Source organism: Diabrotica undecimpunctata, chromosome 4 (assembly GCF_040954645.1).
Source record: "Diabrotica undecimpunctata isolate CICGRU chromosome 4, icDiaUnde3, whole genome shotgun sequence".
Lineage (NCBI taxonomy): Eukaryota > Metazoa > Arthropoda > Insecta > Coleoptera > Chrysomelidae > Diabrotica > Diabrotica undecimpunctata.
This window is the reverse complement of record NC_092806.1, coordinates 116,763,243-116,779,681: the sequence shown is the minus strand read 5'-3', so window position 1 is coordinate 116,779,681 and position 16,439 is coordinate 116,763,243. Positions and strand designations below refer to the sequence as shown.

General features: G+C 30.8%; 1 protein-coding gene across 1 annotated transcript; it reads right to left on the bottom strand.

The window, feature by feature from the left end:
* Positions 1-408: 408 nt before the first annotated feature.
* On the bottom strand, positions 409-14,869 carry LOC140439893 (muscle-specific protein 20-like). Its single transcript, XM_072530062.1, has 3 exons — positions 14,709-14,869; positions 12,459-12,670; positions 409-817 (listed from the first exon to the last, which is right to left on the bottom strand). The coding sequence occupies exons 1-3, from the start codon at positions 14,736-14,738 to the stop codon at positions 505-507; spliced, it is 555 nt and encodes a 184-aa protein (XP_072386163.1). The 5' UTR covers positions 14,739-14,869; the 3' UTR covers positions 409-504.
* Between the last annotated feature and the right edge of the window lie 1,570 nt (positions 14,870-16,439).

The following is a 16,439-nucleotide window of genomic DNA, read 5'->3' as shown; positions in this document are numbered from 1 at the left end:
ATTTGTACTTATTTTGTAGAAGATAAACTCGTGCATCCAGTTACTGTTAGCTAGGAGCGTTACGAGAAAAGCATTATTACATCTTTTGCTATACATTATAGCTATACGCTAGCTAGTTTTAATTCACCAATATTTTAAAACAGAATCATTTTTCGTGGAACAGACTTCGAGTACCCAGCTCACTCACCTGATCTGACAGCACCTGTTGCATTTTTTTAGGACATTCTGAAGGAATTTAGGAAAGGGCAGTATTTAAGTTAGGAGTTTTGCTTTTGATCATGTTAATCAAGTAAATTCAAAAATAAATACAATTTTCACTTTCGCTAGTGTATATTTTGGCAGATACTGTATTTACTTTTTAAGGAATATTTGAGATTGTTGGGATGTAAAACAAAATAACAAAACAAAAACTGTTAAAAATAAACTTTATTGTTATAATAAATTAAAAAATAAAAGTTACGTATACAAATTAAAAAATGGTGTAAAAGTTAAAAAATAAATAAATTACTTTCCAAGGATAATTTTGCGACCAGCACCCATGTTCTGTCCGGCTTGGGAAGCTCCCTTGTTTTGACCAGCTTGGAGCCCAATCATAGTCTCACCAGCTCTAAGTTGTTCTTCAGTGAATTCTCTTTTGTTTTCGTCAGCGGGTTTGGGTCCAAGGTATGGTCCTTTCCATTCAGCGTGCTTGTAGGTCTGTCTGCCAAGAGCAAAGAGAGTATTGGTTATTTGGGCGATATCTTTCTTTTCCCACAGGTCAACGGTTTGGAAAACGTCGATGTCGGCGACACCGTAGGCCTTGATTGCCGCTTGGAAGCTGAAATAAAATTAAACATTAGTTCCAATATATTCAGGAATTGTAAGGTATAAAATAAATAAATCAGAATATAAATGGTAGAGTAATAATCATAACAACATATTTTTACAGCTATTTATTTTCCTCACATTGCATTTAACATATATGCAGTGTAAAATAAAACGTGAATGGGAAAATGTATTTATCAACATAGATTCATATAATAAAGAAATTTAAAAACAATAAGGTCTAGTTGAACACTAGTTAAAAACCAGTTTTAGGCGGATTGCCTCTAGGGCAAATCTTCGTGCATTTACGCTGCCGATGCTAACAAAATAGTTGCGAGTACAATCGGTTTCAGACCATAGTTTTAAAACAGTTGCACTCGACGTAAAGCGCCAGGGAGGGAAAGAATTATTAAAACATGGAGGATCCGAACTCTGGAAAAAATTTATTATCCAATCATAATAATATGGACCAAGGACCAAATGTTGGAGGAATGGGCAGTTGGTCGTATATAGCCAATATTATAAGAAATTAGATCAGAGGGAATGCCAGAATTATAGGTCAATTACATTGCTAAATGTAGTATATAAAATTCTTCTTGATATTATCTATAACAGATTGTTGGAGTACTCTGAGAATATAATCAGTGATTACCAAAATGAATTTAGAACAAATAATAGAGTCACTCCAAAGAATATATTCATACTAAGACTGATTCAAGAAAAGCTTATGAATACGCCATAGAGCTATATATGTGTATATACTTTAAACAAACTTTTGCTAGTTTTAAAAGAGACAAAGTATTGAAAATAATCGTAATCTAGGCATACCTAACCTAGGCAAACCTTCAAAAGCCACAGTTAGAGTAGATGGAGAACAGACTTCCCTTTTTGACATCAAGGTGGGAGTGAGACGCACTATTACTGCATATGCAGATTACGTAGCTATCATTAGTAGAAGAAGCAACGACTAATGGAAGTGTTCAAGGAAAAAAGAAGGTTTATAATAAGCGTAATAAAAACCAAGAACATGACCGTTAAAAGAACCTGACACTTGACAAAGAAAATGATATCTCAATAGACAACTATACCATCGAAAGTGTGGATGCCTTCATATACATGGGCACAGAAATTAATCAAAAGAATTCTGTAAGTAGCGAAATAAATACACGTATTTCCAGTAGGAATAGGAACACTATGCTAATAAAGGATTGATGACATCGAAGTTATTAGATAAAAGAACCAAAAATACTATCTACAGAACATTAATTAGATTTGTAATAACATATGCTTGTGACTTTTGGGTAATGACAAAAAGATAAAGAGCCATTGAACACATTCAGGAGAAATATACTGAGAAAAGTATATGGGCCAGTGCAAGAGGAAGACGACACTTATAGAATCAAGAGAAACGACGAGATTAATGAATTGAATGAGGAGCACGATATTGATAAAGATAAGCTTTATTAAAAGTCAAGAAGCTGTATTGCTGAGACATGACCAGATATAAGAATATACAAAATCAACAAAGAAAATATTATAATGAAAGCCGAGAGAAGGACGAAAAAAAAAAGAGCCAGAACGAGATACATGCTCGATGATGTAGAAGACAACCTTAAAACTATGAATGTAAGACAATGGAGGAGAAGGGCACAGGTGTGGTCTCAATGGAAGGACATAGCCAGACATGCAAAGGTCCACCCAGGGTTATAATTCTAAAAGAAGAAGAAGAAACATTATTAGCAAAATAGATTTTTAAAATTTTTATAACTCAAAGATTAATCCATTTATACAGGTATACAGATTGAACGAATTTAAAACGGAACATACGAAATCAATGTATTTCGGCTCAACTCCGCTCTAGGTGGTTGGCCAACAAAAGGTTGTCAAATAATTATATTATAAAAATCCAATACTTCAGCGGGCTGCTGGATTCTGAATTCATTCAAGAACAAGTCAAAACTCCACCCAAATAGGTTGCCTAGAATCACTATAAAAACTAGACTACACAAGCAGTTATTATGCTGTCAAACCACTTATCGCTTCCTTATAGTCCAAGAGATAGAGCCGAAATTTTAAACTGATCAGTAATTATGACATTTCTCTATTGGAATATATTCATTGTAACTGGGTTAAGACTTTGCCTTACAGGCGGACGCCCCTCGTGGTACAGGGGGTGGCTATACAGGGATGAAGTTGTAATTTATATAAATGGCTGAAAATTTGCCCAGAGTAAAATCTTGGTATAACTAGACGAAATCCCAAAGGGCGGACGCGAGAGTGGATACATAAGGGGTGGCGGACAGGGGTGAAGTTGCAATTTTTTGGGGAAAAATTAACGATAAGTAATATGTCCGCCATTTTCATGGCTCATTTAGCCCCTAAAAACTCTAAATCCAAAAGGGCGGACAGCTGGGTTGGTACATAGAGCCATAAAACGGGGTCAAATGTACCACTTGCCTGCGCATTTTAGGTCTCGGTAACAATTTTCAAACTGATTTTATTATGATATTTTTATACCGATTAATTTGAAAATTTGTATGCTCACTTCTGTTACTATTCTGAGAAGCGTCAAGTAGAGTTTTCCTCAAAATTTTCCAAAAAAATTTCCGTAAATGAAAATTTTCGTTATTTTTAAAGGTAAAATCTAATTTGTAGAATCCTTTCGATTTTCTGTATGTTTTTTTTACAAACTAGTCATATTTACTTTACAAATCACATTTCTTTCTTAAATATAAATATTTTACGAATTAATTTTTAATTGAATAAATGTTTGATATTTGATATTTTATTAAATTAAAGTAATTTTATAGTGTTAACTATTAAATATTTTTAGTATAACAAATAGTAATTTTACTTATTTTTTATTACAATAAAAAGGTTTTTAAATTTATATTGCATAAATAATGGTTGTTCAGATATAAGAAAAATTTGATTTATTATTACATTAATAATCAAATACAAAATATATTATTTCTATTTATCAATAGGTAAAATTCAATTTGTAGAATTCCTTTAACATTTTACAAATAATTATTAATAAAAATCAATTTAATAGTGGAATTATCAATTTTTTAAGTTTTGAAATTTACTTTGTAGATATTTTCAATATTTTTTTTAACTTTTAAATTGATTGAATTTTTTTTTCAGTAGTTAATTATAATTTTTCAAATTCTGTTTGGACATTAATTTTGCATCATTATTATTTTAAAATATTAAAATAATAATGATGCGCGTTCCATTTAGATCAGTAATTCTAGACGCATGCGCTAAATGTAATAAGTATCAAGATGCTTTTATCCAACTTGGTGAAACTGACTTCGATTGTAATGAGGTTTTTGAAACCTTAGAAACTTTCATATGTCACTTATATGGAACAGGACTGACGAGAACAATTCCAAAAAGAAAAGTAAACGATGTCAGATTTTCACTATTTAACCGGCAGTATAAGTTGCATGATGTAAACGAGCCTTTTTAAAAAAAAACTAAAAAAAATTTCGATGCTTCAAGCTTACCACCATGTCAAGATGAATTACACCAACATCTACTGCGAGCCCATTATATTTCAAATATTTGGACAAATGCTCATAAAAAAGTACCAACAGAATTGATTGTTGAAGAACATGGTTGGGAGTTTGAAGATTAAACATATAAATTCAAATGGTTTAGTGGACCTCAGATGCCAGAATCAGTTTGAGAAGTAGTGATTGAAAATGAAGCAGATAATGAATGTGATATTATTGAAAGTGAAAGTGACGAAGATGATGAATGTGATGACATCAATGAGAGTGAGAAAAATGACGAAATTTTTAAAGTTTTTCTAAATTTGTTTTTCTTATCGGAAAAATCGTTTGAAAATTTTTGGAAAAAAATCATGGTATAACTGACAGAAAATCGAAAGGATTCTACAAATTAGATTTTACCACAAAAAATTACGAAAATTTTCATTTACGGAAATTTTTTTGGACAATTTTGAGGAAAACTCTACTTGACGCTTTTCAGAATAGTAACAGAAGTGAGCATACAAATTTTCAAATCAATCGGTATAAAAATATCATAATAAAATCAGTTTGAAAATTCTTACCGAGACCTAAAATGCGCAGGCAAGTGGTACATTTGACCCCGTTTTATGGCTCTCTGTACCAACCCAGCTGTCCGCTCTTTTGGATTTAGAGTTTTTAGGGGCTAAATAATGAGCCATGAAAATGGCGGACATATCCGCCCTTTGGAATTCCGTCTAGTTATACCAAGATCTTACTCTGGGCAAATTTTCAGCCATATTATCGATCGTTAATTTTTCCGAAAAAAATTACAACTTCATCCCTGTATAGCCACCCCCTCTACCACGAGGGGCGTCCGCCTGTAAGGCAAAGTCTTAACCCAGTTACAATGAATATATTCCAATAGAGAAATGTCATATTACTGATCACTCCAAAATTTCGGCTCTATCTCTCCGACTATTAGGCAAGCTCCTCTTTCCTTTAAAGGAGACAGATAGTTGAACGATATTTTATACAATGTCTATCACTGGGTATGGATTTATTTTTGTCCAAGTTTTATATTGGTCCACTATTTCAAATGCAGTTCAAACAGACATATATTAAATTGTATGTTCCGTTTTAAATTCGTTCAATCTGTATATCAAAAAAGGAGTGTTTCAAATAACTAACGACTGACAACTTTACAAACATATCTCGGACGATTTATCAAATAATTAATATCTGTCCGTTTTAAAAATAAATTTGAAACATTCACACCTCTCAAAAATGCGAAGAATCAAGAGTATAATATTACGTTGCTTTGAAAATAGTCGTGGTTAAATAAATCAACTAAAAATACAGATGAACAGCACCGAAAATTTTCAATATTTTGTTAAGGCGTAGATTTAATTTTAGATTAACACGCGAACAAAATCCAGAAGAAAATTATTTGTTAAGTGCGCGTGAATGCTGCGTCCAAAATAGATTTTTCTCGAATAGTGGAAATTTAAATTTTCTGAACGATTGCTTACAATAAAAAAGGAGTTTAGTTAAACAGTATGTTATTGCTTCTTAGACAGAAATAGAAACTTGTTTATTATTTTCATTTATTGTTTATAATTCGTTTTTTATCGATGGCATTTAACAATTTTAATGTATCTACTTGTGTTAACTTAAACTGTATTCTTTTAAAAACCGTTGGGGACAGGATATATATTTTTTGTTTAGGCATTTCACTCTTCGTTAACCGATTTTGACTAATTCCACCACTTTATACACACACATTAAAATAAAAAATAGTCTTCAAAGATATTAACCGGTTCTAGTAATAATTATAGTACTTTTTCTTCTAGTATAGTCTTAGTATGGTACTTGTCTGTTACGGATAGGTCTGTTACCTAAAATGGGTATTTGGACTTGGTTACTGCTGATTTAAAAAGTCCGGTAGTGGATTTTTTTAGATTATAATGTGGGATATGCTTCTTCCTCCTGGACCTCTTTTTCCATGCACCTTACCTTAAAGTATGGTCCGAAGTAGGTTGTATCGTTGTTCCTTACGCATTGACTCTTGCTCTTTACCCATTCTGAATATAACTTATTCGTTGGTGACTTTTTCTATCCAAAAAATCCTCAACATGCTCCCATAGCTCCACATTTGAAATGCTTTTAGTCTTTTCAGAGATGCTTTAGTTAAGGTCCATGACTCCATATAGAAGAACAGAGAATATGTAGCATTTTAGTAAACAAACTTTTGTTTTCAATTTTATATCGTGACTTGCCTTCTCTATTCTTATCTTAATTTACGTCGACTGTTTTCATAATTCGTTTAAATTTGTACCCAAATAACAAAATTTGATACAAGTTGTTGGTTAACTAATAATCTACCCGGTGTTACTCTATTTGTTTATTTTTTTATGTTAATCTCAAGCATAAACCTGCTACTTACTTCTGCTACTCTGGAGACAAGCGTTTGCAGATCTTTCAGACTGTCTGCAAAAATGACAGTGTCATCAGCGTATCTAATGTGGTTTAGTCATTCTCAACCGTTCAACTAACAGCTTCAGTTTGGTGGTATTAGATATTGAGTATTATACGGCGTTTTCTGCTGTCTATACCAAGTAAATCACAATTCACGTCTCAAATAAATCAAATACATCCTACCTTCCGTGACATACTAGAAGACTAAAACCGGCCGTTACTTTCCTATCAGCTGTTTGGAGACAAGAATTAATCTGCAAACTATTCAGTGCCATTTCGTTTCATTCTGTCAAAAAATGTCCAAATGAATCTCAGCAATGGACTGCCTCAGGGATCTGTGCTGGTATCCTTAATATTTAATTTATAAGTCGCGGACCTACCTAAGATAACTTAGCAAACATTTGGCTACGCTGACGACTGGGTTATTGCAATAAAACATAAAAACATGATGTTATGAAAACAATACTAACGGATGACTTTGGCTTAATGCAACGAAAACCAAAGATCTGCTCTCGGACTATGCTTCCTCGTCGTGGTACAATACAGATCACACGAATATTGTTGACACCGATTTAAACTAGACAATGCAATTGACCAAAATTATAATTAGACCAAAACCGAAATATTTGTTACCCTTTCTGAGTCATATCCCACCGCCGAGACTACGAAGAAACTTTTCCAGAGAATCGGAATAAACAGACTGCAATTCAGGTATCCTTTTTTGTTAAAGTTCACCTCCTTACATCAGAAACATATCGGTCTAACCCATGTCTGGAAAGGCACTGAAAGAGCGACTTTCCATTGTCATGAAGCTATTTTCTTGTGGCATGTTAAAGTAATTAATCTTTAAATGGAAATAAGCCACAATTAAAGGTTAAAGAACGTTTATTGACGTTTCAATTTTCACTTCGGAAATCGTTCTCAAAATACAAACATTAGTAAATTCATAAACCATTAGTAAAATACCACATGAAATGCACCAAAATGGCTTGTGTCGGCCAAAACTGTTAGGTTTTAAACTGCCCCGTAATACATAGACAACGCTGAATAGAATAAGAATGAACAACGGTAGATATACTAGCTTACATAGATGTGGAAAAGCACTTACTCCTGAGTGGGACTGTGCTGCGCAACGACAAGCTGTTTGTCAATTATTGATAGATGCCCCCGAAGACGATTCCTTGGAGTTTTTTAATAAGTTCATAATGCCTCCGAAAATGTTTTATATTATATTAATATATTATATGTTGTTTTGTAATACCTTATTTTAAAATTTTTGTACACTTCAAAGTTTTATTTTATATTTTCTTTTTTTGTTGTTCAACTATGTGTGCTTATTGTATGCCAATAGACGAATGGGATGAAGGTATCACTATAGGAGGCAGAAAAATCAACATTCTTCAATACGCAGATAACAGACTTATGCAAGCAGCGAATGAAGTGGAAATGATATTATTGAAGTGAATGAAATGATATTACCATTACTAAATGGCGAAGCCGGATTAGTGAAGATTTCGGACTTTAGATCAACACCAGGACAACAAAAATTATGATAGTAGCCAGAGAAAATAATATTCTAAGTAGGGCACAGATTTGTATACTTGGGCTCCCTGATATCCAATAATGTCGATTGCTTCTCAGAAATCAAGCGTAGACTAACAATGACCCAAACCGCCATAGCTAAATTAATTTAAATATAGAAAGACCGAACAATAACAAACAATATTAAGTTCAGGTTGGTCAATGCCCTTATTTTTTTCATTGTTGCATACGCAGGTGAAACATGGACGTTCAAAAAAATCGTTAGGGGTAAATTCAAAGCCTTTAATATGTGGATCTATAAAAGAATTCTACGCATGTCCTGGACAGAACATAGAACCAAACTGTCAGTTCTTGAAGAGCTTCAAAAAATAGGCAGGCTATTACAAATAGTAAACCGATCATAGCTAAATTACTTCGGCCACATAGAATAGCTAGAAGAACGACGACCATGGAACTATTGGTAGTAGAAGGAAAGGTATAAAGACAAAGACCAAGAGGAAAATCTATAACACGATGGGGGCAGACCAAATGAAGACTCCACGAAAACAATATACGAAAATAGTCGTGTATTCATGGAATAAACGTATTAGATTAGGAAGATATTTAAGTGGTGAAGAATATACGAATTAACTTTAAGATAATAAAACAAATAGTAAATCATCTAGATAAATTGACAGAATAAAAAAGCCCACAAAAGAAAGTTCAAGAAGACAAAAATGATGAAAGCCAATAGGCAGTTTGCCTACTGACTACCTGAGAGATTAAGAATAGAAATTCAAATCAAAATCATCAAAATCAAAACTCAAATTCAAACTAATTTTCAATCATTCAAAATCATCAAAATTCAAACTAATTTTCAATAGCCGAATTAATGAAACGTAATAAGAAAAGATAGATTAAGCAGAAAATAAAAACTTGTTTAACTTGTTTAAAAAAAATGTTTAACGTGTTTTACATACTTATTAGTATATTTTATTTTATAACAAATAAAAATGTTACAAACATTTTGTTTGTCATATATGTATAATGTTATTGTAATTCATGAGAAGTGCACATTTCGATCTAACATATTTCTGTTTTTGTAACTCTCCGGTCCCAATATCGTCTATAATCCTTTGCATTGCAATATACTAAGCTTTTTCTTGGTTATTTCCTTCTTTTTATTTCATTTTTTCTTTTTAACAATACTCTTTTGACTCACTTTTAGTTTCACATTTTCATTAAGTAACGCATTTTCCTAGCTCTGCCTGCACGTACATTTTATGTTTTTCTTTCCTATAACTCAATTATTACATTATTTATTGTTATTTGTTCTTTATTACATATATTTCTTGTATTGCTTTGATGCGTCCAAGCATATTTAGCAGTACTCTTCTTTTATTTATCTCTAATTTCATTTCGGTTTATTTGATTATGATCAAACTCTCACTTGCAGTTTGAACTACACGTGATATTGTCGTTTCATATTTTGTTGTACGCCACAATAGAACATTGGAGACTATACAAAGGTAGAGGATCAAGAAGAAAACCGCATATTAGATGGGTAGATGACATCAAAAAATAGTTGGAACAAAGGAATTGCGCGTATGTTGCTCAAGATAGAGATATATGGAGAGAGTTGGAAGAGAAAGCTGAGAAGAAGATACATTACTTTCCTTCAGTATCTATTGATGTTAAAGCTCCTGTTGCTAGACGCTAGAAAAGATCCTTATTTTTTAGCCACATTTTTATAAGTACCAAATGCTCAAACTTATTTATCTTTTTAAACTCGAACAAAACAAACAAATGTATTGTTGGTTTTTGGGTGATCTTTTCTGAAACCTGTGTAAAATTGTTTTCTTGAATCGTGTCTGCATTCCCCTCTGTGTACTTTTTTTTTGTGCTTGTTTTCTTTTCATTTAAAAGTAAACTATACATTTTTTTTTTAATTAGTGTAAATTTAATATCGTTTTGGTTTTTTTTTTTGAGAAACAATCAGTGGCTTTGGACCTATGTACTCTTCTACTTTTATCGATCCTGATCGGTCCAATTGGAATAGATATTACCAATAAATTGTAAATTTTAACTAATATTTGCTTGCGCAAATAAAAATTCAAATAAATTTATAATTAAATGTATTTTGTTGATTTGCAAATAAATAAATATTGTAGTTACTATAAGGTGTCTTTTTTATATTAAGGCGATAGTAAAAAATTTGAATTATAAATCTTTTAAACTTTTGCTAAAAGAATCCAATGAATCAGCAAATATATTTTTAGAATTTAATATACTTAAAGTTATAGTGGACATAAATATTTACTTTAGATTTAGATCACAAGTATTTTTAGACAACAAAATTAATTCTGGAACGTAGAAGAATATCATAGAATATGATAAAAATTTCTCAAATTTCTGTATTTTATGATTGCACAGTAAAAATTTTAATAACAATCCTAGATTATCAATGTTCTGTGAAAAGTAATATATAAGTTTGCAATACTTAAAAAAGGAGAATTGTAATACATGGGCGTTGCATTCTATATTTTATCTACGACTAAATATTAATCTATAATGATTAGCATGTATCGTGTCACAGCTTTTAGGTTTACTAACTTGATAATTTATTTCTTATATATCTATAGAGGATCTTAATAAAACTAAGGATAGAGATGTTTAAAAATTCTTTAAAAAAATTCTCTACTATATTATTTTACAATATATATATATATATATATATATATATATATATATATATATATATATATATATATATATGTAGAAGACCGTCATATCGCAAAAAAGTGAAAAATGGACTATGTTAGTGAACAGATTTCAAATACTTTTTTTACTATATACTATATACTCTTACTATATTTTTCTGTGTGATAACGTCATAAAGATAGTTTATGCCTATGGCCGTCAGGTGATAGAAGTGTCGTTATTCTTAATCGAAACGTTGATTTGACATTTTGCAGAATATGGTCATATTTTGAGATATACCATCCTTCCTTTAAAACACCTTTACAATACTTTCTGTTAAGAATAATGCATTATTTTGAGTTATGTCAGTTTTGTAAAGAAATTGAAGTTATGTTTAAAGTGAATTGTATTATTACGCATATAAATGCATACAATGCAATAGAATATAATAATATGCTAGTTTTTTCGAAATATTTAAAAAATTATTCAAACTTTTTAAATTTTTTAACTCAACTATGTCCACTTTATTTCGACTTAATGACGTTTTTAAAAAATAAATAAATCCAGTTGTAATCGCTTTAGATTATAAAAATATCTCAATGATTTAGGGGTAGAGTCATGCTAAACTTAACTTTTCAAAAACATTAAAGAGAGTGTATTATGGAAGGTTAAAGAATAAATTTGCAAATAAAGATGAGTCTTTTTTAACTATAATTTACTGCAGAATGACAGTTTTTTTTTTAATTTTTACACTAAAGCGTTTTTGTTACTATCTTTACGAGATACATAAACATTTGTAAAACACACCTAGAACAATTTTAATAAAGAAGTGAAGTATCCCATCAAATACATTTTTTTAAGAATGTCACAATTAAAAAATTGTATGACCTAAAATAGGAATAGGATTTACAGGCTAGTACACACCAAAGCTAAAATATGAGCATGTTCGCAGATATAGGTAAAGTTTTACGATATTTTTAAAATTCATTCATTCAAATTCAAATTCATTCGATTTACTAAATGGTCGTTTCTGAAAATTGTCATATTCTGATATATGACGGTCTTGCTCCAAGGTAGCGATATATTACTTTCGAAACTTGTGAACATAAACAAAATACTAGAAGAATGGTACATATACCATTCAATACAATAAAAGAACAAAATACTAGAAGTAAGAATGGTAGAGGTAAAAATTATGGTTTCTAGAAAAAGTTAATATAAGTTTAGATTGACTGTTTTATACAAGGAAAAGCTAATGACTCATTACTAGCGTAATATATATATATATATATATATATATATATATATATATATATATATATATATATATATATGTATCTCTATTTATTTGATTTATTATTTATTTGATATTTGTTTGTAATTAATATTTGTAATTATTTGTATGTACTTGATTTGTATGGTAAAACTCTTAGCTATAATAATAGCTACTTATAATCGAATAATCTATGATTGACTTACTTGTTGATGTTTTCCATCATCTTGAATTGTCCACCAGATGTGTTGATTTTGGCGACTGATCCTGGAGCCAACTTGTTGATAAGTTGGCAGAGGACAGTTCCGTCACGGATGACATCTTCGTAGGCTTCACCTGGAGGGAATTTGGCTCCAAGGATAGCCTCGATCCATTCTTGAGCTTCTTTGTCTTGTTGGGGGTCGCGTTTAGCGGCGAGCTGAAGGAAAGATTTACATGAATAATAATGAAAAAAATTTAAAAATCTAGCTAACCAACAGCATATTGGGTTTGTTTATTTGTTACAGTTAAGAACTGTACAATTTTTTTTTAGATTTATGAAACATACTACTACAAATTTTTACTTTAGTTTAATTTAGCGAAAATATTTATTTCGTCAGACACTCAAGTTGCACCGATGACTGCAATCATTGTTATGGTTGTCAGAGCATAAAGGAATTATTGATACTAAGGCACTGATAGTTTTTCTAAAGAATAAGCAAAGACTCAGCAACTGCTCAGTGAGAGAAAAGACTAATCAAACAATCACATAGTGGGAGATTTCATAAAACGGGAAGAAGAATTTAGTATACGTCACTAGAAAATATTCGAAACCAAAGTTAAAAGGGAGGTTATTACAACTTTGTGCTTGCTACGTTCTAAAAATAGTCTAGAGTTAATAGAGGTATTAAATTTTTGTCCGAAATGAATATAAGGCTTTCTTAGGCTCCCAGATCCATTAAAGTAAACATAGATGTAGAATACACACAAAAGATACAGCAGATCGCACTGTGGAAATAACAAGATCAGTGTCAGATTCAGAACGAGATTTTATGACACCTTCATTGTAAAATAGACTAGGATAGATTGTCATATCTACTATTTAAACTTGCACTGGAAAATTAATTCAAAAAATCCAGAACATCCAGATATCATTATTAGGCCCAGATATTGCTTAACTCAAGCTTTTGGGCCATTAAGGATGTCTGCACTAAAAATTAGATTAAAAAGAAATATCCAAAACACGAAATATATGTTTGTCTTTAGATTTAGTAATAAGATCTTGAATAGTAAATAGAAATAGAGAGTAAGATGAATGTTACTGACACATCTGTGGGAAAAAATTGTTTTTGCTAATTTAATATGGATTACTAAGGCTTGAATACAAATGACTTTTACAGGCATTCAAGTTCATCACAAAAAATATACTGGGAGTCTACAGAACACTACTAATGTCAGTGTTAACGTATGTAGTAAAAATGAAACGACCAAGAACTTCTTAAGCGTTTGGTTGGAAAATTCCAGAAAAAATATATGTCACAAAGAGTTATGTAGAAGATTTTGGGGATTTTGCCGTTGTGAAACTTATGATACACGTTTAAAATGGATAGAGCATGTAATCCGGAAAGAAAAAGACCCAATAATCAGAAATGTCTTCGATACAACAAAAAAAGAAGACAGAAATTATTTTTCAGAGACTGGGAAACAAAGGATTACTCTAAAGTAAAGTAAAGTAAAGTAAGGCTGTATAAAATTGAAAAAATATTAGAAAATTGTATATCCAGACCATCTAAATCCCAATTAATAGTATATTAGAAGTAATAAGTTATCTTGATGTTTAATTTAAAAAAAGTTCTGCTTTCATAAAAGCATGAAAAAGTGAAAAACCTAAGCCAAACCCTGTGTTATTTATTTTATTAAGTTAGAACCAATGTAGAAGACACCTAGTAGCCTAGTTAGTGGAAATAGGAGCATTAACGTTACGTAGGAAAACGAAATGCTTTTAAGTAACCAGTTTATTAGTTTAAGAAATTATTGAAAAACAGTTAAGAATGTAAAACATTGACTAGTATAAAAACATTTAAAGGCGTACACAAAAAATAATGAAAAATACTTCTGAAAGCCTATAACAACATTATTCCAATAATAAAGACAGGTTGTACACAACAATATCATCTTCATAACTTAAAAATTTGAGAATAGAACGGCTACGAGCGGAAAAAATTGAATCGAAAAGATAAATGAAAATTATTAAATTTTTAGTTTAATAATTTTATTTTATAAAATGTTTATTAAAACATCATATTTTATAAAATATAACTCTACAAAATGTATTTCACTTTAGAAGACACATTTAAAAAATAAATAAAACAATATGCACTTTATTATTAATATCCAAAAAATATTATGTATATGGTATAAATTTTTTAATAATGAATAAATTGATAAAAAATAAATATTAATAAAATTAGACTTACTTTGTTACGGACTTGACGTTCTAGAGACATTTTTGTTGGATATGTGTTATTCTGAATTCACTGATGTTGAAAATTTTCCAACTTTCAAAGAACTGGATAAATATTTTAGGTGCGGGCTTTTTATATCGGCTATCCTTTTTCCACACAAGTCCCACTCAAACGGGCGTCGCTCGTCACCGTTTCAAAACGCAGCGTCTCTCGGATCTCCCTATATTTAGAAAATTATTCACTTTATTGAGACTATTTTACTGGATAAGTTGTTATTAAACATCCAAGAACGCCATGACGTAGCGAGAAATCGACTGAAATTAAGAAATCCACTATTTTTAGCCAAATTCATTATTGAGAAAATATTTTAGACACGTAGGTGTTTTAAATAAGTATTTTCGAAACCATTTTTAATTATTTCTAAAAATTTACTGAGAAATCAGGGTTTATAGGATTATTTAAAATCGTAATAGTGTATTATTTGCATAACTTAATAAAAACTTTATATCAATTACGTAGGTATAATTAGAGAACTCGATAAGAGAAGTAAAAAAAAACAAAACAGACGCTTTATTTATATTACTCTCCCTTTTCGCATACGTTTTCGTCTTCTAGGTTTTCCCCTCCTTCGCGTTTTAGGCGTTTCACTTTCGAATTTATTTTGGTCGTTCTAAGCCACTACCGGTACGTGGTCAAAATATAACTAACTGTTTTGTAAAGGAGAATAACAAACTGCTTTTTATGGAAAGACAGAATTTTTTTTTAATTTGATAACTCTTGCTGCCATGGCAATAAAGAACAACAAACAGATTGCATTTTTGTTTATGTTACTAGAACAAAATTAAAAAAAGATCCCCTGCACGTTCCGTATGTAAAAGCTATTTCAGTTAAAATTGCTGAAACTTTGCACATGCTAATTAAAAGTTTCTGGGTTACATAGGTTAAAAGTGCTGGTTTTTAGTGCATTTAAATAATATTTATTTGAATAGTATACACTAAATATAATATACACCGACGATACAGTTCTAATGGCTAGCAATCTGAAAGACCTACAAGCCTTTTTAGAAAGAACATATATAGTCAGCCACCACTACGGAGCATAAACATGAAAAAAATATATGATTGTAGGTAAAACCGGTGTTAATCATAATTATATTCCTCCATTAAGAACAGAGATCATTAAAGATAATAGTGGAAATACCATAACAAACCCAGACGATATCGCAGAGGTGTGGAAACAATATTGCGAAATACTATTCTCTAACAACCACCCAGACAATAATATTGAGAAAAAAAGTTATGAAAAAGAACTTCAAATATTGAAATCAGAAATTAAGACGGCAATTAAAAAGCTAAAATTCAGAAAAGCGGCAGAAGAAGATGTAATAACAGCTGAAACACTCAAAGAAATGAGAGAATTAGAGACGAAAGTAATGCTTAGAATTTGCAATGAGATCTGTAATACAGGAAAGTGGCCAAATGACTGGGGTAAACTCACGTTTATTCCCATATATAAAAAAGGTTCACCGACAGATTGCAGTAATTACAGTACATTAGCATTGATATCACACGTGAGCAAAGTACTTCTAACCATTATCAGTGAAAGACTAAAATCAATTCTCTTACCAAAAATTCCCCAAGAAAAATGCGGATTCGTCCCAGGTAGAGGAACAAGAGAACATAATATTCTTAATATTCGTTAAATTATCGAAAAATATCGAGAGTTTAACATAGAAACGTATT